At 35.3% G+C, this 25,656-nt stretch overlaps 1 protein-coding gene across 1 annotated transcript in view; it reads right to left on the bottom strand.

The window, feature by feature from the left end:
- Nucleotides 1–2,722: 2,722 nt before the first annotated feature.
- Nucleotides 2,723–25,656, bottom strand: part of RFX3 (regulatory factor X3) — a 119,476-nt gene continuing 96,542 nt past the window's right edge. The window contains exons 8-17 of the mRNA XM_034072859.1: nt 19,361–19,482; nt 18,362–18,474; nt 15,212–15,324; nt 14,541–14,695; nt 9,662–9,759; nt 9,216–9,365; nt 7,204–7,412; nt 6,080–6,233; nt 3,953–3,995; nt 2,723–2,976 (exon numbers count right to left, since the gene is read on the bottom strand). Coding sequence (XP_033928750.1) covers nt 2,738–2,976; nt 3,953–3,995; nt 6,080–6,233; nt 7,204–7,412; nt 9,216–9,365; nt 9,662–9,759; nt 14,541–14,695; nt 15,212–15,324; nt 18,362–18,474; nt 19,361–19,482 — 1,396 coding nt within the window. The 3' untranslated portion in view covers nt 2,723–2,737. The remainder of the gene's footprint in view (nt 2,977–3,952; nt 3,996–6,079; nt 6,234–7,203; nt 7,413–9,215; nt 9,366–9,661; nt 9,760–14,540; nt 14,696–15,211; nt 15,325–18,361; nt 18,475–19,360; nt 19,483–25,656) is intronic.

A 25,656-nucleotide genomic window follows, 5' to 3' on the forward strand; every position in this document is an offset into this window, starting at 1 on the left:
CAGAACTACAGACTCCATTCAGTTTTCCGAACCCAGGATAGTTCCAATTTGTTTTGATAACTCATTGTTTTTTAGAAATTATGAGATATGTTTAATTTTTGTATCAGATTTTTGTTCAGTTTTGTTCTGCACTTTGTGAACAGTGAACAGCTGAGTGGAGTGGGGAGCTAAACAATAAAAGATAGGTCCCACCTTTTTTACTAATCTAGATTTACCTATTAAAATCATACTCTTTTTCTCAGCAACAGCAAATCCAACATTAAATCAAAAAAGGACAATAATAAGAAGACATTGCAGGTCAATCAACGCAAAAATTGAAACAAGTACTACAGTACTAAAAATGCTGAAAATTAAAAAAAAAAGTTGAATTACTTCACTTTATTTTACTTGTAAACATCTTATAATGCACAATGAAGGGGAGTAAATATTTATCACAGCTTAGTTTTAGCATTTTTGGTGAAGGGTACAGATGTGCTGATTTCCAAGGAAAAATCAGGACACACTGAGCAATATATGTGACAACAAAATCTATAACGATATTCAGTGCATTTATGAGTTTAGAAATAATGAATATAAACCCCACTTTCACTTATTGAGGCAGAAGCCACGTACCGACATTAGTAAGGATTATGCCTACATAGAATGAGCAGGATGGGTTCACCTCCCAGCTCTGCAAAGGCATTAAAATTTAACTTTGTACACCAATAATCTTAGGACATTTCAGCTGATGTGCAGCTGTATTTGGAGCATATATAAACTCTAGCAACAAACTTGTTTGCTATAAATATGCTGTTCATTTTACAAGCTCTCCTCCCATTTGGTATATATGACTTTAAAGTCATTTTCAGACACAATAGATAAACCAAAATAAAAGAACCCCTAATTTTCTTACACAGTCTTTTCTGCAAAGTTGATCTTTTTGTGCTCTCCTTCACTTTTTGGCTTTTCTTTTTTTTTGTTTAATTCCACTATTTTAGTGTAGCAAATTCATGTGTCTGCATAATGAAGTGTTTAAGAAGAAAAATTTGAGTTTTTAATGTCAATTAATATGGTCTCTATGAACTGTCATTATTTAACCATTAAAATGTAGTATCTCTCTGATACCCCACAAAATACAGAAATTGAAAACATGCACTGCATTATGTACCTGCTCATTTTTTATTTTTATTTTTTAAAATTAAAAGTAGGCAAGGGTTTAGAAAATATATAATCATGCTTGGGACTATGGTCAACCTATTTTGACATTTTAAGTTGGTATTAAAGCTAGTTTTGCTTTCCAAATTCCCAAGCAAATTTTATTTGTAATAAAGTGAAATCCAGCTAGAACTGAGAAAAAATAGGTTTATTGTCATTCTAAGAGGGATATTAAAATCATTTAATAATAAAAAAGTCCTTTTATTCTTTTGAAGGCTATGTAACCTGTCCTTCTTAGAGAATTTGAAAATGACAGGCATACGGTGTTGAATTAATTTAAGAGTTAAGAATAACAAAAAGTTCTAAGTCTTAGCTTCAGTTCTGTTTAAGGCACCATGTAATAGCCGAGGTACAATGATCCCTGATGTACATTCTTAAATGGCAATGGTCCATCTAGCCACCTATTCAAATTCTACACAATTGGGAATAAGTACAAGTGAGGTGTGCCAGTTACACTGCCTTATCTAATTTTTGTAAAAATTTAAATCCACTTTAACAAGGTAATATTTCTGAAAGGAAAATGATGCAGGTTGCTACATTCCTTGCATTCTATAAATCATCTTTTCTAAGAGCAGCAGATTGAACCACTAGTAGGAAAAGACCTGGAATAGAAGAAAGTCATCCAAATGGAATGTTTTCCTGTATGTCCAGTTCAGCATAAGTAGCACATACACTTAAAATTAATAATAATAAAGTCACTTCTTTTTTAGCTTCAGTTTCTAACTACAGTACCACTCAACAGCCAAAAGCATCTGCTCAGTGGTCCTACATGTAGAATCAGTAGTCTTCAAAACAGAGGAACTGGTATGCAAATAATATCTGGAACTGTTGATTTTAAAGGAAGCTTGAATTGTTTACATGATGGTCAGATAGTTAGGTACGTTTATGACGTACACATTACCATATTCTGTTACAATTCTGTCATTTAAGCTTGCTTCTTGCTCACAGAAAGAAACTAGGAGATCTCCCCAACCCTCCAACATTATTACAAAAAATCCCCCTGTGAATGCTCACAATTTTATCAAAATAGTGTCTTCTCGTTGTCCAATGAAAAGCACCTTTTATAACATATTTGATACATCTGCTGTCAAATAAGTATGCCTCCAGTGTAAATCAAAGAAAATAGTTCTTTTGATATTTCACAGAAGTGCATCAAATTAAACCCCCATCTATTTTAAATCATCATTGTAACTAATAACTAACATTAAAATATTTTTAAAAACTATGAAAAAAATTAATTATTGTAAGAGGACAAAAACATTAACATTAAGCTTTGCAAAAACCGTCCTTGCATTTGATATGAAGAAAACTCTTCATATTGAGCGGCCAATGTAAAATGATTCTGTTTACAAAATTTTTTTTTTCCTTTTTTTTTTTTTTAACAGATCTGGCAAAATACGTACACCCATTCCATTTAACAACTCCAATAAAATAATGTTCAGCACAGCTAAAATTTGACAACAGTCGTCCTTCGGACTTACTATCTTTATTTTTTTCATATTAAACCCAAAGAGTGTGTTGCGGGAAAAGGGGAGGTTTCATATTAGACTGCAGTATATGTATTTCCAGTAGCACTGCATTGTCTGATAGTCTGAGTAGTTGCAACAATGTGCTCATTATGAATTGGGTTCAGAAGGTTCTGCTGTACTCCACTCTCAAGCACTGGCTGCATGCAGCCCACCTGGAACGCTTGGTTTAGCTCTGTTTTCTCCCTCTTGGCTTGTGGCTCTCCATTTTCATCCAGCTCTTCATCTATTTCACTTTCAACTTCACTGCCCTCATCTGTACAAACAACCATGAAACTAGCATGAAGAAAAAAAAGTCTAATACAAGGGCCTTTACTTTGAAAATAAGAGTTGAAATACAAAAATACCGGGAAGATTAGGAATCTGGCAAAGTACAATCTGAATAGTAAAATTTTAATGGAAAAGGTCAACGATTATCTCAGATAGGTAAACAGACTTTTAGCCTTGATCACTTGAGTTACACATTGTTGAAACAGTATGTGCATGAAACATCTGTAATCTCAAAAACAACCTCTAAAAAACAATGCTATCTTCATAGTGCTAAGTGCCTCTCATCTCTAAGACATGATGAATAAAAATGCTATTACTTTTAGTTACTGATATGGAAACTGAAGAGATTTGGAGCAACTTGCATGCAAATTTTGCCAGACATTCTTATACTCATTAGTTGTGTGATCTGCTGTCAAGATACCTCAAATCACTCAACTAGTCATGCTAGGAACATATGCCAAAATATGGAATATTTTCATTTATTATTATTATATGGCATATTTTTAATTATGAAGAACTAATTTCTTTCTATCCTTTTTACTGACAAGTTATCTGACAACTACATGCATGAAATTCTGCCTTTTTCACTTAACAAAACATTTACTACAGCTAAAATAGATACAAGCACACTCCTGTCTTTCTTCCCACATTACCCTCCTTTGTCCCATCAGATACAACTAAACTCTGTGTAAAAATTTAAATATTTCTTGTGTCAATTATAAGCATTTTTGAAATACACTTTATTTTCAAACAAATGTATAATATTCTAATGATTATTGTATGCTGCACATTACATAGCTAATTGTATCCACATAATTTATTAATGAATCCCTGTAATATTTATATGTTCTTTAAAACATAATACAGCTCTAAATTCTGTTTTACTGTATTCTTAAAACATAAGAACTTATTTTGCTCAGACATACATTAACTTGATATACAGGAGAGATTAAAATTCTTACCTTTATCCATATTTCCAGGGGACACAGCATTTATATCACCAAACTGCAAAAGAAATGATAAAAAAAACTGGACACAGTCTTAGAGCAAATTGTGAACTAGAGCATCCATGATGGAGCAGATGTTCTCTGTAGCCACATCCATTCTGCAGCAATTTGTTTTCCATTTCTTCCTAGTCTTGTAGTTATTAAGACAATTATTACTAAGTAAACCCTCAAAAGTTGGATGGGGGATGACAATTTTTTTTAAGATTACTTCATCACAGCCTTCGTTGCTTGAAGTGAGCTATTTATGTGTTGTATGAAGCCATAAATTATGATGGGTATCCATTCTGAACTGCCAATATTTAAACAAAAAACTCTTTCTAAAATTTCCCAGAGACAACTTTAGCTGTCCTGGAACAAAAATGAAGGTATGTCAGAGTGTTGTAAATCTACCTGTAAGGTAGATGAAAGGTACTGCTGAAAAAGGATTTAAAGTCTGGTAACTGATTTTCCTCACATTAAAAAAACCCATTTTCAAAATGTTGTTCATACTATAGATATACAGCCTTGTTCCCTCTCCTCCCCTGAATCCTTTAAGTTTCTTTTAACTAAGAACTGGCAGAGCAAAACGGCATCAATGAATCTCAAATGAAAGGATAACATTATTTAGATAAATACATTTCCAACCATACATGATGATAACCGATCTTTTTCAGAGGAGTTTTGCCAATATGTGCATCCAAAGCTGGGAGAAGAGGAAGGAAGACAAAGGAGAAAGTTTTGCTCAGCTGCAACACCAGTTTATACTGTCTTAACGTGTTTGTTGGACCACATTCTTACAGTTCCTCATTTATTTCAATGGCAGTTATTGAATACACAGAAACATAAAACCACTAAATATTTAATGAATATTTATTAATTCTATTCTGTCCCTTTCACATCCAAAAATTTTGTATTACTTACTTCCTCATAATATCTCCACTGTCAACCTATATAAACTTTTTAGAAGACTCTATACTACATTTATGTCCAACATATACAGTGTCTCTTAAGAGGGCATGAATGTAGGAAGTGTAGTACTGTAAATATAAGGCAGATATTCAGCAAATATCCAATTGGTGGGTCACTAAGCAGAAACAATGTTATTTAGATTTTCTGAAGCATGTTGTGACACATAATATAAAATCTTTTGAGAAATAAAGTTGAGATTTCCAATTTCTTTTCAAAGTATAGCATCTATTTACTGTATAAAACGAGCCTATCAGTGTATCTTGAGGGAAGAATGATAACCTGATGGTAAGTGAATCCACAACATGACTTGCACTTTAATAGTAATATAGAATAGTGACTTTTAAGTGTAAAAATGTAACAAATCTGTGCCATTAACTAGATAGCATATTTTAAAATATATCAGTTTTCCAATACTTTTGAAGTGCAATTCTTCGATGACAATTCATCTCTCACTCAAAATAAAAGGTTAGATGAACTAATGGAAAAGAGGGATGAGATGAACTTTGCCTTGCAGATGCCATAGATGAGAAACTGGTTATGAATTGATACTCTTATTTTGTTTTTTAAACCAATAATCTTTGAAACACATTTCTGAATATCAACTGTGTTGCAAACCTTTATGTAGGTCTGTGCTGGTTTTATTACATGTATGTAAACAGTACTGTACAAGCCAAAATTCTGCATGTAAGCCATCCTTCTGAAGCCAATGGGAATACTCAGCTCACTTGCAGGAATTGAAAACGTGTGCAAACACACATAAACAGATCCATGTAAGCAACAGTTTCCTATTACTTTTCTTTTTTTGTAAATTTTCACATAAAATATTCAGTTCTCAAAAACTGGAAAAAGGTTGAATGTTGATTCACAGTTTTCAAACTGTGCATGTATCTGTGTACAGATTTGTAAAGAAGCAAGTTCATTCATAAATGATTATAAGAATCCAGTGTGATTTTAGGAGTCTGACAATCAACCAATAAAATAAGTTTGTAACTGTTGTTATGTATTTATAACCCAACCTACTGTAATATTGCAGAAAATCCTACAATTCCAGATAAATGTTTAAAAAATTTGAGAAGGCACATACCCAAATTCATTACTACATCTATGAACCTAGTCTCTTACATATTATCTTACCTCTCCCATAACTGCAATAGGTGTCTCTCCAGTTGCCTGAGCAACACGATGTTCTACTAAGTAAAACATGTATTCATCGTAAAGCAAGCGGATCAGATGAAAAGAGCCAAAGCTAGCAGCGCTGCGCAAGGTTAAATCTCGAATCACCATTGAGCTATTCAAAAATAGAAAAAAAAATATTTATGTATTATACGTCATAGTCATTTTAAGACTCATCCATGTAGACAATTCAACTCAAAACCAATATTCCCAAACATAATGTTATCCACAAATGTCTTATTTATAGTGTCTTCAGAAAGAGATATTCAGGAAAGACAATTGTTTGCTTCTTTCTCTGAAGGAATTGTCAGACACCACATTACATCAAACATTACCAGACTGGTTTGTGTTTTCAGTTTTCCTCCATTTTTCCATTTTCATTTTCACTGTGTAATATTTGAGCATGTGTAAAACCTAACTTGAAGAAAAGCTTTATTGGAAACATAACTAAAATGGTAAGAAAACCATTTGATTTTAAACAAACTAATGCTTAAGTAGTGTCCATTGTGTCCACCTTCCCAGAACAGAGGTTTTAAGTGCCATTATTTTAAAACTAGATAGGCTGTGTGTACATATTATATTGACAAATTCTGGTATCTTCAACAACTAGTTGCTACAGTCATTTTTAAAGAACAAGGTTTACTCTGGTAACTGTTTCAATATGCAGCTAATATGGAATGCTTGTCTTAAGTTCTTTTTACACATTAAAACCAGGTTTTGTTTCCTTATTTAAAAAACATACATACAAGAGTGTTTTAATAAATAACATTAAAAATAGTGTATTCATTTTGTGCCCACAAAAATTAACCCTAAAAATAAATATTATGCTTCTAACTCAGGTCAAAATTCTACCTGCATTCATTTGCACATGGCCTTTAAAACAATAAGCAAGAATCATGTAAGTCCCTGTCGATTTGCAAGTATCCCCAAGTTCATGAGAACATTGACTGTTCTGAAAAACACACACACATTTTTCATGATCTAGTGACCCACTGTATGATATTACATCTGTCAACGTTACTACTGGGAAAAATTCGGCAAATAATTGAACAGTTGGAATATTTTAGAAGTCTATTAAATAGTACCTGTAGAAAGACCATTTCAACAGAAACTGCCGTGCTGCTTTAGGAAAGCTGGGTCTTCCTTCATATGGTTTCAATGCTTGCATCATTACATTATCAAGCCAGGCAGCCCACTGCTCCAGAGTGCTCTGCTGTTGAAGAGTCATCTTGAAATCTGTTTCTAGTCTCTGAACCATGTTGTCATCACACTGGCATACCCAGGAAGCCTGCTCCTGTTACAATACATAACAGCTCTTGACTCAACAATACATAATCCAAAGCACAGAATGCAATTCTCTCTCAAAGATTAAGCAATTCATTGGATGAAAAGGACAAAACCCCACTCACTAGACAAACTAAGACGCATTTTTTACATCATAATTTTATTCAAAGCAAATGGGTGGGAAAAGCATAACATATAAGAGCATCAAATAAAGAAATGAGAACAAACAATGGAATGGACACAAGTATGTTGTAATTTTCCACATTAATTTTCAAAAAAGGTTTCTACTTTCCTCGTTCATCATTTTTCTACTTAAATATTCAAGACCTGTCACATTTTTCTGGGACTAAAGGCAGAGCAAGCAGGAGAAATAGCTAAAAAAAACAAGTAGCAAGTAATTAAGTGCAAGTTTCCTTTCATTCTGGAGAAGCTAAGCTTACAGAAAATTTCTGTAATGCCATCTTATAGAAAAAAGCTTTGTATGTAAACATGGATTGCTCTGTTTTCTGACTAGAGTCATTGATAGATTTCAGGTTACTTAAAACTACAGCACAAGCAGCACACAAATGGAGAAATACACTTTACATGAAATAAAGCAATTTAGTCAGTGTTATCTAGTTTAAATAAGGCTAGCTTGTCAATTCAGAAAGTAAGAGACAAAACGAAGACTCACAGACTGCAAGCCATGTTCTTAAATTCTAGGTATCATCCACCAAGTTAACACTTCACACCTAATTCACAGGTCTTGTATCCATGTTAACATACTACAATTCTTGATATACTGTATCTTTGGTCAAGTACTCTTCACTGATTTTAAGATTTTAACAATTATGTTCAAACACTTATTCACATGGCCAAACAGAACTACCGGTAATCTGTAACAGAATCACAGAATCCCAAGGGTTGGAAGGAATCTCGAAAGATCATCTAGTCCAACCCCCCTGCAAGAGCAGGGTAACCTAGAGTACATCACACAGGAACTTGTCCAGGCGGGCCTTGAATATCTCCAACGTAGGAGACTCCACAACCTCCCTGGGCAACCTGTTCCAGTGCTCTGTCACTCTTACAGTAAAGAAGTTCTTCCTGATGTTAATGTGGAACCTCCTATGCTCCAGTTTACACCCACTGTCCCTTGTCCTACCACTGGATATCACTGAAAAAAGCCTATCTCCATCTTCCTGACACCCACCCTTTACATTTCCCTTTCCTGGTCAAAAAGTAAAATACTTTACCTCGAAGGAACAAAAACATGTGGAGACATTAGGCTTAGTGAAAATATAAACTTCCATTCTCTAGCTAACTGGAAACTAGTTATAATCTGTACTAACCTAATCAATTACTCCGATCTTGTAAATTTAAGTATAGGTAATTAGCTGAAGTATACTAATGGTATTGCCTTTGAAATACTGAAACGGTCTTTACTAAAAACAGTGCTGTGCATTTAATAACTTTTAGAGACATCCAGAACCTATGCTATTATCTGAGATCAAATTCTAAAATATTATTTATGCTAAATATTCTAAAATATTGTTATGCATTATTAAGACGTCATCCATGGTACCCATTCTAAGAATCTACTTGCTCTGATTTGCATAGATGTTGAAAGAATACGTGCACTTCAAGACAGTAAATGGAAATGGATAATGGCTCTGATCTCTTACTTCCCTAAAGTGTAAGCCTTCATGTTTGAGCTGAATCACTGCATATATGAATCAGCAAAATGTTCTCACCGCACTTTCTTGATAGAATAGTGAGGACTAAAAGTGAAGTTCAAAATCAAAAAGCAAGCAAGTTATTTAAAGCCAATTTTTACCTGAACATTGGCAAAATCAACACGGTTAAGATCATTGAGCATCTGGTTGATTTGAGAAGTATTTTGAAGCACAGCACGGGCTGCTTGAGCCAGGTGATTAAGAGATGTGTATCTTCGCAGAGTCTGGGCAAAGGCACTTACAGCGGCAACCTATGAAGAAATTAACTTATTTTAAGTATTGTACTCTTAATCTGTAGATTAACTCTATAGACCTTCATTTTAATATTCTATATTAACAAGTCCTCATATACAACTTACGTCCGTGTAGCAGATCAAGTGTGTTCCTCACAATTTTTTTGACAAAACTAAGTTATTTTCTCTCCCATTATTTGATGCTTCATGATAAACTTGAAATTTAGCATTGAAGTTAAAATGCTACTTCTTTTAGATGCTACTGCCCACTTGGTTTGCCACTGCAAGAACAATACTGCAACAGTTTTGTCTACCTTGGTTTGTATCATCCTCTGTGGAATATTGTTCATGGCATTTGAAAGCCAACCTTCAAGGCTTTTTGCAAAATTGCGAATGGCTTGGGTCAAGGCACCTGTGCATTAAAGAATAAAAACAGAATTAAAAGAAAGCAATGTACCTGTCTTGAAATGCTTTGCATCCTCAGGACTTACATACTCAGTGTTCGGTGCTTTTACTTACTAAAAGACAAATCCAGCCTTGGTTCAAAGTGCCTCATTTAGATATAGATTTGCAATAGTGATTTTAGGTTTTGTTTAATAAGAAGATCAAAGTTCCTCACCTAACAATCTCAAGAAGTTTGTGACCAGCAGTATTGTTTTGGCCACTACTACAGAAGAACATCAGTAACTGCAGTTGTTATTGTAATGGAAATTTCCACCACAAACTTTCAGTTTTCCATTTAATGCAAGCACTTCTGTTTTAAGAGCAAAAGTCTGGAAAGAATTCCAGTTCCTGGAATACTGCAGTTTCCTCAAATAAGCCCAAAGTAACCTTAAGCCATGCAAAGTATTCTTAAGCACATACAGTGCTTAAGTATACCACCAAGAAGTAAAATATAGGAGTGAAATATAGGATTCACTGATTGAAAATGAGATTACTCAAATGGCTGTGGAATCTCTGTGCATTTTTGTTTCTTTACTATAGCACTCACAGAACCAGTGAGTGGCTGACAGAAACTTAGAGAGAAATTGAAGTCCTTACAGCAATCTGCACTACTCAAAATATAAGTTTTAATTTTTCAAAGGAGGAGGACAGGAAGTATTTTCCCAAGGAACTTCACGTGGAAAAAAGAAAATCCTACCTCGTGAGTAACAGAAACCTCACTTGGCATACCTACCACTTGCTCACTGACATACTAGCATTCAGTCAAACCGTTGAAAAAAGGAGGTAACCAAAACAAAAAAACTGTTTCTAAAGACTAGAAGAAAATGCATGCAACTAAAAAAAGTGAAGAATAAAAAAAAATAGAAAGAGGAAAGAATATTTATTTTCAAACTATTTTAGCTATGTGTGAGAAGAAACGGTCCAAGTAAAGATTGTTTATGTGGCTGAATACTCTGGTAGAGTAAGAAATTGACACTGATAGACCTTATCTTTGAGAAATACACTTTTTCCCATTTGAATTATTGATGATCCCTTTTTAATGAAGCTTTCTACTAGCAGAGTAAATTTAGTAAAAGAAAAAATGCATTCTTTATGACATCTTTTTCACATCTTCAGGTTTACAGTGATAAGCAGTAGAATCCATGTCAGTAATTTATGGAACTGACCACACATTTGGATGCTTTGCTGAACACAATTTTATCTTACAAAGTATCTGTTTTAGCTGAACACACTATGGTAACCGCTCTCCTCCTCCCCCTGCCTTGAGGTTTCCACATGAAGAATAAGCTTTTTCCTTCAATCCTGTCAATCACCAATCAGCTCTCTTGTGCTGATTTGTAAATTATTTCTGTGCACTCACTAATTAACTACGTATTCACTCACATTTTGTACCTACAGAACACGAAAATGCAAAGTGGAAGGAATAATATAAACACTATATGAGTGACACTTAGACATTTAAGGAAAATATTACTGCTTTTTCACTTTTAATTTCCTTTCCTTATTCTTTTTCACCCAACTATCTATTGGTATCACTTTAATGGTGATCTCCACGAAAAATAAATATGGAAAAGCAGCTCAGGCCTTAAGACCAGCCTTTAACTAGCTTTGGAGATATCATATCAAATACTTTTTTTCATACTCCATCTTTAAGCACACATCTAGCCATTACCAAAACTCTAAGTATCTACATCCTCAAGGCCTGCTTTTAAATTCATCTAGTTACCACAGAAAAACAAAAAAAAATACTTTCAAAGAATCACACAATGAGTATGGTGCAAAGTACATGGTCTGAGATAGTTAAATGTTACTAGACACATAATAAATAATGTTGTAGTGGCAGTTACCAACAGAAAGTTTGATTTGGAAAGCACCTAAATAGCTCGCATTCTCAGCTGAAACCTCTTTAATATGTAAATCACATGAAAAGAGGCTTTAGAGCCTTTCAGTACATTAAAATTTTGTCTTCCTGGAATTGTGGAATTATAGTATAAATTTCTCCACCTACAATATATACTAAATCACAGGCAAGTTTGTTACTGTCCATCCTCCCACTTGTAAAGGTGCAAAAAATCCATTCTAAGACATAATAGCTGTGGTCTATTGTCAAAGACATCAGATAATTATGGCCTTTATTCTGACTCAAAGGGACAACATTTCACTTTTCTTAGGAAAAGGAATTTTGCTGTTTAATACACAGCAATTCTTGCAGTCAGTGGGTGCTAAACATTTCAGATGGCAAATTTCAGACAGGTTAAAATGTAACAATTTTTCCTCAATGGTCATTCTTTTTCCAGTAATATTTACTACACAGCTAAGTAGCACAGTAAGACACTGAAGATTTAGAAATGAAAAAAGATAAAACTTTAAAAATCATATGTTTACTTCAAGCTCTTTACAAATTAATATATTTCCCTATTTTGAGCAGCTGCTCTTGGTATCTTTCCATTTATTCAGGAAAAAAAAAATTATATGCATGCCTTTGATGAAGCATTTACAATCCCCTTTCCACTAGATAGTCCAAACTTCCCTATGAACTGCTATAAGAGGATGAATTTGTCGGCTTTAAGCAGCTCCATAACTGTCAGACTCAACCATTAAGCACAACCAGTCTTTCCCTTTGTCTCTTGTAATGGCTGGAGATACTTTAATTCAAAAGCAGGAGTTAAAAAACTAGTATAATTTTAAATATTTAGCAGTAAAGAGAGAACTTGCATGAACCGTCATTACAGGAAAGCAAACTGGAAAAAGCCATTTAGTTAGCTAGTCCTAAAGATAAAATAAAAAAAAATGCATTAGCTGTCATCCAGAGGTAAGTCAGTGGGTGTACTCCTTAGCAGAAAACAACTGCATGTTTCAAAAAACAGAGGCAGAAGTCTTGTGGTATGAATTTGTCCTGGGATTAGATGATATATTTGCATGGAGAAGTCTGATAATCATCCCAAAACCAGAAATGTTAAACACAGTAGGTATCAGCACTCAAATGTGAGTGCTAATTTACAAAGAAAGAAATAACATGAAAAGGACCCGATGCCTGTAATTACTGATATTATTTATTTGTGTCCCATTTTCTTAAACCCTGTAACAAGGCAGGTGGACACCACACACTAAGGAGCTATTATACAAAAATGCTAGAGATTGCTAGGCTGTGCAGGGGAGCCAAGTGAAAAGCAAGGCGACAGCAGGTCTGATGAAAATTCATGTCATATTGTCTTTATTAAGAAAGTGATGTGCTCTTTGAAGACAGTTTAAATTCAACCTATTAAATATTGTGATTAAATTTGTGGGGTTTTTTATCATTACCTGTTCACTTCTGATAGATTATATTACTCTAAAATTAATATCCTACTTACTGGCATTGTCATTAGACAGAAATGTAACACATCAAATATAAACCAATGCAAAATAATTTCTATAAGTAATGGTTGTCAATAACTGCATGTATTTCAGCTAACATTCCTCCTTTATTCTGCTACATAGATGAAAGATAAATTATGTTTATCTTTTAAGAATTTACTCTCTCCTTAAAAAAAGGTAAAAAATGCATTTTCAAATTACCAACCTTCAGATATTATACATTTACAGTTCCAAGTATTTTTTGTACCACATGTCATTTACTAAAACCTAATTTCATTTCACTGACAAGCAAAATGTCAATAAAACTTTTCTGCAGGGCAATACCTGCAAATATTCTTATGGAGTGCTTATTACTGTTAGAGTCACAATATCAGAAGGGGTGTTCACAGCATAACAAAATAGCTTTGTTAGTTGCAAAGCTACTTAAGGCCCTAATTTATTTATTTATTTTTTATATTAATCTAACTTTACAAAGTGACTACTGTTTTTTCATGGAAAGAATATAATATGTAGGAGCTACAATGTGTATAGTGGGTTGCGAACATGATTTATTTTTAATATTTAACACAGCATGTGTGAGACAATAAATGCTTTCAAAGGAGTTCACTTCCCTCACATAGACTGATTTTCTACCAAAAATAGCCATAAAAATGCATTGCTGGAGTAATGGTAGATTCTAATAAGAGAAAAAAAAACCAAGAAATCTGGTTGAATGGCAGGGCAGTTATTGACTCTTTGATGCAGGTTGCATGTCAGAAAGAACAGATTGGACTGACAAATTGGATTAAAAATCTTGGGAGTTAAGTTTTCATTGTTTAACAGTAATTAATACTGATTTCAGCAGCTACTGACAATGAACAAAAGACTAATTTTTGTTAGTCCAAACATGGAATCATAAAGATCATATACATTTTTTTCCAGACTAAGCACAGATTAATATGTAATGTTTTATGCAAAACCTGCTGAATTTAGTGGAAGGATGAACTGACATTAGTGCATACTGGCTCAGGGCCGCAAGGCTTATGTCTAAGTCTATCAGATAGCCTACAGCCAGCATAAAAGGAAAAACATTTTTATCTGGAAATCTAACATTCAAAGAAATACCTCTAATATGAAACTATACCTTGAAAACTAGATCTTCCAACTGTACTAAATTTTTCAGTAACTGAAAACTAGATCTTCCAACTGTACTAAATTTTTCAGTTACTTTTAAAATACAAAGCATACTTCAACTCTCAGCACAACTTCCTACACAATAAAATTAAGGATAATTGATACATAATACATTCCTAACTTTCAAACTAATGAAGCTCTGTGAGGCAGAAGACCACCATTAGCATACCACACACATGCACAAAAATCCTTACAAAATATTTCAAGTGTTCAACTTACTAGGAATAGGTCTAAGGACATCAGGAATGAGTATCTCCACCAAAGCCTGGTACATGACATGGTCACAGTTACACATCCACTTCAGAATAGATTCATTCTTGCACAGAGTAATCAACTTTGTTTTTGGAAGTCGACTTTCTATTTCACTCAGATTGCTGGTGTGAAAAAAATGTAGCAAGCATATAAGTGATAATGCATTCACAGCAGGTAAGAACCTCCAATGGGTGTTAAAATGTTTTTTTTTTTTTATTAAGATGTCATAGATGTCTCAAACACACACAACAGAACTTCTCTAAATCTTGTGTCATATGGAAATGGATTTAAAAAATGTCTCCATAGCTCTGCTATAGCTCAAAAATTATGAAAAGGTATGAATGATCCTTTTTGTCTGGGGGGTTGGACAAGATGATCTCAAGAGGTCCCTTCCAACTCTGACAATTCTATGATTCTGTGAAAAGACATTTTTACTGTAGTTGTTCAAGGACATTAAAATACGGATGACACAACCGTTTCAATACTGCACTGTGGCATATACTCAGTCTATACAAAAATGTCAGACAAATTTGATTTGAAAAATTATCATATGAAACAAATTATTACTTTGCAGGTAAAACAAGTTTTATTCTTTTTTGACACCATGGGAAGCAGTAAACAAAAAAATATTTACTGACCTTGTTTCAGTAATAGTGCCATCAGGTGGAGCAGAGGGAGAATAGCGCCAGAAAGTTTGCCACAATTTTTCTATCAGGCTGAACTGAAGATTCACAACCACATCCAGTATTGCCTGAGAAAATAAATCACAAATACAGATTATCTTCCACCCCGGTTTCCCCCACTTCCAACTCCACCTAGACCTACAGTTTTTTTTTCCTTCATCAAGTAGTGGAACATAGGCAAACTGTACATTCCTCAAATTATAAATAATGTCCATTTAGATATCTTTGATATCCATGAATCATCCATCAGTATAAACTTGTGTGCACAGAGACTTAAGCAGGGTGAAGTGCAGAATCATGGAAGTCTCTAGAAATTAGCATGGATATGCAAACATATCAGAGGATTCACCAAAGAAAATATTTAATGCTACTGCAAAAACAAACGAAACCTGACATTGACATGAAACCTGACATGAAACCTGACAAAGCACAGAGTTGAAAGCACCTTCAAAAATAAATTTAAAATAAAATTTTCAGCATCAAATGTGGCTTTAACATCTCAATGTTTCCTTCAAGTTGAAAAAAAAAAGAAAAAATCACTGTTTTTAATATAAAATAAGAAATCATAACTTAACCTGATTTATATTGCCGTGTTAGTTTTGGCTGGAGTAGTTTATTTTCTTCACAGTAGCTGGTATGGGTTTACGTTCTAGATTTGTGCTGAAAACTGTTGATAAGACAGGGATGTTTTCATCACTGCTGAGCAGTGCTTACACAATCAAGGCATTTTCTGTAGGACAGTTTGGTGCCCAAATTTGAAGCCAACTTGGGCTTGAAGGTTTTTGAGATAAAGACAGGTTTGACTGGAATTTGCTAGATAGAATTTATAGCTGTTACTGCTGTTTAGCTATGAATTGGCAGGCTTCTGCCTTGCCTTACTGTGTATTAAGAGCCTACTGCTCGTTAGTGGCTACTTTTCACTTTTGGTGCTTGCCATACTGCTGATCATCTCACTCTGCTGTGCATGGGAACACTTTGATAACAACAATGGTGATGTAACTGGGCTGGCAGATGGCCAGGGCATTGCTGTTGTTTCTGCACTGATGTATTGGACAGGATGGAAATCCAGTGCAAGCTCGAGTCAAAGTGTGGATGAGTTCACATGGGAGCAGGGCACCTAAATCCTCTGTGGCTCTGAATCAATCCACACCAGCACAGGTACATCTCAAAGCATCTGTGGCCATGGTTATGTCTGTGCCACAGAATGTATAACTCTGAAAGGATTGTGACCCAAGGATAAGGCCACAGTGGAGAAGGTACACCTCAAAGCAACTGTGGCTGTGGGTGAGTTTATGCCACAGCAGATTGATGAAAAAGGCTTAAAAAGGTGGGGCTGAGAAAGTTGGGGCTGTTCAAACTGGAGAAGAGAAGGCTGCATGGAGACCTCACAGCAGCCTTCCAGTATCTGAAGGAGGGCTACAAGGATGCTGGGAGGGACTCTTCATTAGGGACTGTAGTGACAGGACAAGGGGTAATGGGTTAAAACTACAACAGGGGAAGTTTAGATTAATGAAGTTCTTTACTGTTATGGTGGTGAGGCAGTGGAATGTGTTCCCCAAGGAAGACATGAATGCTTCACCTCTGGTGGTATTCAAGGCCAGGTTGGACAGAGCCTTGGGTGCCATGGTTTAGTGTGAGGTGTCCCTGCCCATGGCAGGGGGGTTGGAACTAGATGATCTTAAGGTCCTTTCCAACCCTAACAATTCTATGATTCTATGATTTGACATTGTCTCCCAAAGCACTCCCCTGGAGAAATCAGCTGCTCATGGCCTGAATAGGAGGATTCATCGCTGGGTTGGAAACTGGCTGGATGGCCGAGCCCAAAGAGTAAATGGTATCACATCTAGTTGGTGACCAGTCACAACCGATGTCCCACACACCTCAGTGTTACGGCCAGTGCTGTTTAATATCTTCACTGATGATCTGGATGAGGGGATCGAGTGCTGACAACACTGGGAGTGTTGATCTGCTGAGGGTATGAAGGCTCTGCAGAGGGGTCCAGACAGGCTGGATCAATGGGCTGTGGCCAATGTTATGAGGTTCAATAAGGCAAACTGCTGGGTCCTGCATCTGGGCCATAACACCCTCATGCAATGCTCCAGGCTTGAGGAAGAGTGGCTGGAAAGCTGCTTGGTGGAAAAGGACCTGTGGGTGCTGACTGACGGAGCTGAACATGAGCCAGCTTGTGCCCAGGCAGCCAAGAAGGCAAATGGCATCGTGGCCTGTATCAGCAACTGAGTGGCCAGCAGGGCCAGGGCAGTGATCATCCCCCTGTACTCAGCACTGGTGAGGCTTCACCTTGAATACTGGGCCCCTCACTTTGAGAAAGACATTGATGTGCTGGCGCAGGTGCAGAGAAGGGCAGTGAAGCTCGTGAAGGATCTGGAGAATATGCTCTATGAGGAATGGTTGAGGGAATTGGGGTTGTTTAGTCTGGAGAAGAGGAGGTTCGGGGGTGACCATATCAGTCTCTACAGCTACCTGAAAGGAGGATGAAGAGATGAAGCAGTTGGTCTCTTTTCCCTAGCAACCAGTGACAGACAAGAGGTAATGGCCTCAAGCTGCACCAGGGGAAGCATGGTGGAGCCCTGCTTGCCTGCGGATGGCTGAACACTTGCCTGCCCCTGTCATCTCACTGGAGGCAGTGAACGAATTCCTTCTTTTGTTTTGCTTGTGTGTGTAGCTTTCACTTTACTTATTTAATGTCTTTGTCTCAACACATGAGTTTTCACATTTCCACCCTTCTGACTGTCTTCTCTAGCCCACTGTTGGGGAATGAGCAAGTGGCTGTGTGGATGGAGCTTAGTTGCTGGCTAGGGTTAAACCACTGCAATTTCCTACTGACTAAACCAAAAATCTTTATGTGTAATCTGAAGACGAACTGCTCTAACATTCTGAAAACATACACATAGCTACATTTCATTGTCTCTGTCTATTATATAATACTTTTTCTCCCCTGTAAAGAAAAACCTTTTTATGAATGTTAATAACAGGAGAGTTGGGGAAGGAAGTCACACACTAACATGGCTGTAATAAGATATGGCATTACTGTCTACTTCACTAGAAGAGATGAACTTTAAAAAAATAATGATTTCCAGGAAATACCTCACAGTGCTCTCGATAAAGACTCTGCAGCGATTTGATGTCCTCAAAGGTAGTACCATCTGGGAGAGAAGATATTTCAATTTCTCCAAATTCTGGAAGTACTCGAGATGCATCTGTTTCCATGACAACATAATGAAAGAGGCTATTGTTAATAGTGCCAGTTACAGTATGATTAAGGAAAAATTTATGGATGACACAAAGAAATAATTTCCAGAAGGTCATAATTTTCTAAGAGAAAAGTTTTTCATACGTGTCATATGTTAAAAGTTATAAATAATTTCAGCCACATTTTAAATCAGAAAAAAATATACAATTATTCTTAAAGACTTTAAAAAGATTTCATGTACATACCACACCTATAAAAAAGCTAACACACGTTTTCAGAATATTACAGGATGGAGGGAAATATCTATGTCAGTGTATGAAAGATTAATCCTTTAATAGATTTTTCTCATTCAGCTGAAGAGTTTCTATGTGGCCAGGTATGATGTGGCTTAGTAGACTCAATATACACTTTTATTTGAAATTTATTAGACTTTCAAGTAGAGCCAGAGTCACAAATTGTTCCCAAGAGACAAGCTGATAAGAAAAAAATGCTGGACTGAAAGATACCTGGAAAGGAAGATGCAAAACATTTTAATGCTACCTTATGTTCTCAAAGATTTCAATAATAACAAAATTAGGGCAAAAGATTCAGCACTTTAAAACCCAATCAAAGAAACCTACATCTTCTGCAGTAACACAGCCAAAGAGTCTTGTTACACAAACAAAGAATTTGCATATTTTATTTTTTTTATAGTTATATGATGTGCAATAAATATTACATAAAGCTCACAACACAGAACGTGTAATTTAACTGCCTTTTTGAGCAGCTGTAAGAATTTTAAGGTGGGTATGATAACTTCAGAAGCAACTAACATACTTATGTGACTTCATATTCAAGTGATAATGAAGTTCATCTTACTTAAATATGCAGTATTACAAAACCTGTTTTCATACCTAAAAACTGTTGATGATGTTGACTTTGGGCAATTACAGTTTGCTCAACAGATGTGCCTGTTTGTTGACCACTTCCTGTGAAGCCATCTGCAACTCCATCCACTTTCTGCATAGGCTTATACCTATAAAAATATAGTGTACAGAATTATCCCTTCTGTTCACTTCTTCATAAAATCATACAGTATATGTTCACTCTGATTTCTCCATCTCAAAATAAAATTTTGAGGAAAAGTAAAAACAGAATTAACACATTTTAATTTATTTTGTAAACAGCAGAGCAATTATTGAGGGAAGTAAGACCATCAACAGTGCATTATAGAATACCTAAAGGTGATATTATAGCACCACTACCCATTTCCAATTTATTGCAGAATTTAGCATAGAAGCAGTATAACATAAGACCAGCTAATCTACACTAAAAGGAATCAAATGCTTCCCTTTCCAAACAATTTGGCTTCCCAGTAATTATGTAATTCAAAAATAATATTTCACTGCCTTAAGAAAAAACATTACTGTCTGAGGATAGTAAAGGCTTTTCAAATCCAACAAGCTTCTCTCATAAGCATAGAAGGCCTGAGAAAGCTACTTGGAAACTTAAAACTGTTCCCTAGTCAGTTCTCAGAATCTTTTATAGAGGAGAAAAATCACAGTGATACAAATAGGAATGCTGATTTGGGTGGTTAAGTGTTGTCTGGACAATCAGTCTTACAGGCTGAAGATCACGCCTGCCACTTCCAGAAAGCTGAGAATTCACTCAGTCCCAGGCCTTAATGGCGACATCTTGGACACTTTGTAATTCTGGAAAATAATTGTAACCACTGGAAAAGAGAAGTAACAGAAACCCCAAAACTAAGGTGTGTTTTAACAATCACTCAGATTGGAATTGTGCAGGCTGTAAAAACTCCATGTTAATTTCAGAAATATGACAAGAAATTGAATTTCATTTTGTTTCCAGTAAATATAAACCATCACTGTCTCATGTAATTACTGAGATTTTACTTTAAAAAGAAGTTCCTATGTAAAACATCAATTCTAGGCTTTCCAGACATGAATGTATATAACAAAAGACAGACAGAAAACACGCTTTTTACAGAAAGACTGGCCTGCTTAACAAATAGTTTCGTAACTGCTGGAATTTCAGTGCTTGAGAAACAAGAAGACACCTATACCTATCCTATCTCTAGGACATTTGTATAACGTTTCACCTTCTGCAATGGGCCAGTGCAAAAGCCTTTGATGTTGAAGACAACAGTGAAACTCTCAGTAACTTTTCTAATAAAGAAAAAAATTACTCTCTGGTGTCAATGAACTCTTCTGGATAAGCTCATTATTACTTGATGAATGTGCCTGCAATCCAGGCAGTTCTCCTGGGAAAAATGTTTAACCTCCTTCTCATTATATATTACATTTACAAATACCAGGTAGAAGAGCAACTTCTGGGAGTATTTGTAAAACTAAACCTATACTTTAATATAGTTTCAGTATTTTGTGCAAAATGTGTTGTTTTATTGACCCTTTAGCTCCTGAAATAGGGTTTTGAATGTTTTGAATACATCAGAATAACATACTTCTAGGAGTTTCTCAGTTATGAAAAAAAAAATTAATTAAAATATAAAAGCCAACTTAATCCTTTAGTGCTAAGAATCAGGATTATCCACCTACTTAATCCACTGTGCTTTATATAAAATATGCTGGGCAAAATTCTTAATTCTGGCACCATAACAGGTAACTTCTCTCAAGATCTAACCAGTTCAACAGCATTAGAAAATCATGTACAAAATGAAACCAAAGAATGAAAAACAAGAAAAAAAATCTTTTTCAGCAATTTCAGATTAAATATAAGGAGATGGTGGTTAACAACTTTAGATCTGCTCTCTCTTATGTACAAGTAGAGCTTTGGCAGTTTAGACATCAAACAGTCCTTCAGAATTCTTTAGTTAAATTTGAGTCATATTTGGTATATGAAAAAAAAATTGTTGTAATTTCCTAACTGGTAGAGGTGACCAGATTTTTAGTCTGTTTCTCTATTTTACTCACTGCTAACCTATACCTTATTTAATCTTCCACCTTTTAATTTCAAATTACTAGGTGCTAGGAAACTGGGAGAAGAAAATAAAATAAACTGACCTTCCATGAACATTACGGCTTCCTAATGATACTTGACCCAGAAATGACACGACTTGAATATTATATAGGTTGGCATAAACACAGTAAAAGATTGCAAAGTTTTTATTAACAACAGCATTTTTTTTCAATTTGTGCAAAGCTATAAGAATTAAAATAAAAATCCCTAACACTAAACCACTGAATTCAGAACATGGAATCAGGAAATTCTGAAATGACACTAAATGATAGACTTATCTCACTTTCAGTTAATTTAGAATACAACTTCATTGAGTTCCACAGTCTACTTGTGACATAACTTCAGTAACAGAAACTTCCTCTCTCTCTGCACAACAGATTAACCACTTCCTGATTAAAATTCATGTGCAGCAAACAATCCATATTCCTCAACAAGTTAAAGCAGAAAGACGAAGTATAATAAATGCCTGCTTGGTTTGAAATCCATATATGAAGTCAGTAGGGAAAAGAAACAGGCTGAAAACTATCAAAACCAGGAAAGGTCAAAATGGATTAACTAAGTCACAAGACAGCCAAAATCCAGACACTAGCTTTTTCAGTTAAATTTTCTACAAATTTTGTTGTTTGCTTGTACTGCTGCCACACTGGCACTATTTGGATTTTGCTCTAAGTCTTAGAACTGGTATTTTTCTGAAAAATCTGACTCATGCTTTTATCCATTTTGCAATATTGTCTCTTTTTCTTAAAAACTAGGATTTCTATAAACAAACTGTAGGGGTTATAGAAAGAAACAGAACTAAGTTCTAAAGCTTAACTTCTGTTTTATTTTTCTTTTAAATCTATTGATGTGATTTTTCATAAGGAGTTCACTAATGTCTGTGAGAAGTGAGTTAATGTACCAAATTATGTAACAAAATGGTGACTTTAGGTACTACAATGCATAAAGTATGCTAATGCATTTTATTATTTTATGCAAATAAAATGTTGCCATTTACACTATTAGGGGAGAAAAATCAGCTTTGAAAATCAGTAGACAGCAAAAGTTGATTCAAACAGCTTGCAACACCACAGGCAACACATACTAAAGCTCTTAACTACAGGAAAATTGAAGAAACTCAAATGCTTTAAAAATTATTGAAGATGGAAAACCTGCAAGTAACAAAGAAATAACTGAGAAGAATCTGGAAGCTATCAGAAGTTTTGGTGTGTAGATCAAATTTTTACTAATTACTTTCCAGTATCTGAAGAAAATAAAAACACTTCCAAATATACCATTGTGCACACATCAGAATGCATCAAAAATAATGTAGAGGCTATATTTCAACAAAAGCATATTTATCTGAAATCAAATATGGTAAAACCATAAAAAAGATTTAAGGAAAGCATATTTCATGTGTGTGTTTTTAAATCATCTCTCCTCATTCCAATAAGCATTGTTGAGATAACGTCTAATCTAGAAGCCTAAGCAGAACTTATTTTTTTTTAAGCCACAATCACCTCACCCTAACCATGATATATACAAAATATGTGTGCTTGTTACAGATAAATACTGTGATTTTTTCCTAAACTACTCCATTAGGAAGTTGTTCAGTCATCATGTAAGTTATTATGTAAGTTCTTTTATTATCATTTTAGGATATTGTGTCTTAAGAAAACGTGTAGTCTCATTTTAAAGATGCCAGTGTTTGTTGCTCTACATCTTCAAGAAGAATGTCATGATAAAAATGTGCAATTTCCCTGTTGTCCATAAACATAAGCCCCTTTTAAAAAGTTCTATCAATTAACGATGCTTTGGACTCATGGTGTCTTGGTTTAAGGGTAAGGTTTGACTGAAGAGTATATTCCAGAAACAGGAGAATATGGGAGAGAGAACAGTAGAAAAATATAGATTATTTTCTACATACAAGAAACACATAGGTTAAACAGCATTCACAGGAAGTAGTGGTTCATGATTTCTGGTTAGAACAATAATATATGTGTTAGTTGAATGTTATAATGTACAGCAGATTAACAATAGAGTTATTGTACATACTAAAAAGAAAAAAAAAAAAGAATCTTAGCTGAATGCTTGTCCCCCATGAATGAAAGCAAAAAAGGCATAACTATTATGTGCCAGAACTGGAAGATATATTTAACATTGGAGAGCGGGAGGTTTACTTATGGAAGGAGAATTTAAAACATACTGTTACGAACTCTCTAAAGACAAGTGTATCTGTATCAATTTCCCTAGACTAAGCCATAAAGATAATTCAGCTTCTGAGCTAAAAGCTTCTACTAATGAAGAGCTAAATAAAAACAGGCTAGAAATGGAACTTGACTTTTGGAATTATATTTCTAATACATTTCCCTTAAATGGTCTAACAAGGAATGCTTATGGGAAAGAGGTTTCATAATAAGATTGTACTTTAAAGTGTCAAGTGGTTAGTACCAGACTTAAAACTGCAAATATATTTGGCATAGCATTTGGATTGGTTGTTACTTTATTTCTTCTTATCAGTTTTTGTCTGATGTCCATTCACTGCTAGTCTGGCCCAGAACTGCTGGATAATATAAGCATTTAAATATACTGGTTTTCCTACCCTGGAAAACATGTGGGATCAGGATAACAAGGGCAAGCCAGGCCTTCCCTTGCAAGTCTAAGCCTCACAGCAGGTTCAGCTGAAAGGCAGAGTGTTAGCTATTATCTTCCATGCAAGACAAGTCCATAACTGTTAATTTCTTCAGTTCAAAGATGCTTTAGGTCTCTTAATTGTCACCAAACCACTCTCAGGTCAGAATCTGTACTAATTTCTTACTACAACAAAAAAACAGTACTCCCACAGCTCATGCTGACCACAGCCAAGACTAAGCAACTATCAGCAGTACCTTCCACTTCAAATTCATGTCTGATAACTCTCAGACCCTTGAATTCAAGCCCAAAAACCAAACTCTGAACGTGAACACAGAAAAGCACTTTGGGACATCCAGGTTATGGCAATAGAAAAGGTGTGTGATCATCAAATTATGAAAAGGAATGAAAAAAAATTATTTGTAGCACACATTCAAGTCCTTCTTGCCAAAAAAGATTAGAAGTGCTTATCCAATTAAGATACATCTGATAGAGGTGGTAGAACTGGTATAACTATGTATAGTTATACCAATATATATATAGTTATACCAATTGTATAATTGGTATAACTACCAATTCTACAAAAAAAGTATACAGACTGCAATTTGCAAGGTCAAAAGCAGCATTAGAAATATTAGTAAAGCTGAAAAAAAGCAATGTTACTCTAATCATGCAAATTATAATATTGGGATCTCTAGTTACCTTTTTAATAAATTCTGCTAGAATTCTCCAATATACTAGGATAATTGATAAGAAATACATACAGACATATACAAAATATTGAAATTAGATACTCAGAATACTACAGTATTTTTCCTGTAACAGCTACACATTCAGCATAATCATCCAGTGCCTTGTAGTTCCCATCCTTCATCAATATCTTTACAGATTCTCGCAGCAAAGCTTAAGATTGGTATGAATTGAGTTTGAATGGGAATGTGCTTGCGCATGTATGTCTGTGCATGTGCAAAACATGGGTTAAAGGAAGGTATCCACCAACTGCTGTACAATACTGTATATGTGATTTCATGTAAATCATAGAATCATAGAATAGTTAGGGTTGGAAAGGACCTTAAGATCATCAAGTTTCAACCCCCCTGCCATGGGCAGGGACACCTCACACTAACTCATGTCACCCAAGGCTCTGTCCAGCCTGGCCTTGAACACTGGCAGGCATGGAGCATTCACCAAGCTGTGTGGTTCTGTTGATACACTAGAGGGAAGGAATGCCATTCAGAGGGACCTTGACACACTTGTGAGGTGGGCTGATGCCAGCCTCGTGAAGTTTAACCATGCCAAGTGCAAGGTCCTACACCTGGGTCGGAGCAATCCCAGGCACAGCTACAGGTTGGGCAAAAAGGAAATTCATGGTAGTCCTGTAGAGAAGGACTTGGGGGTGTTGGTCAATGAGAAAATGAACATGAGCCAGCTGCAGTGTGCTCTCGCAGCCCAGAAAGCCAACCGTATCCTGGGCTGCATCAAAAGGAGTATGACCAGCAGGTCGAAGGAGGTGATCCTGCCCCTCTACTCTGCTCTCGTGAGACCCCATGTGGAGTATTGTGTGCAGTTCTGGTGTCCTCAACATAAAAAGGACATGGAACTGCTG

The sequence above is a fragment of the Melopsittacus undulatus genome, chromosome Z, assembly GCF_012275295.1.
Source record: "Melopsittacus undulatus isolate bMelUnd1 chromosome Z, bMelUnd1.mat.Z, whole genome shotgun sequence".
Classification (NCBI taxonomy): domain Eukaryota; kingdom Metazoa; phylum Chordata; class Aves; order Psittaciformes; family Psittaculidae; genus Melopsittacus; species Melopsittacus undulatus.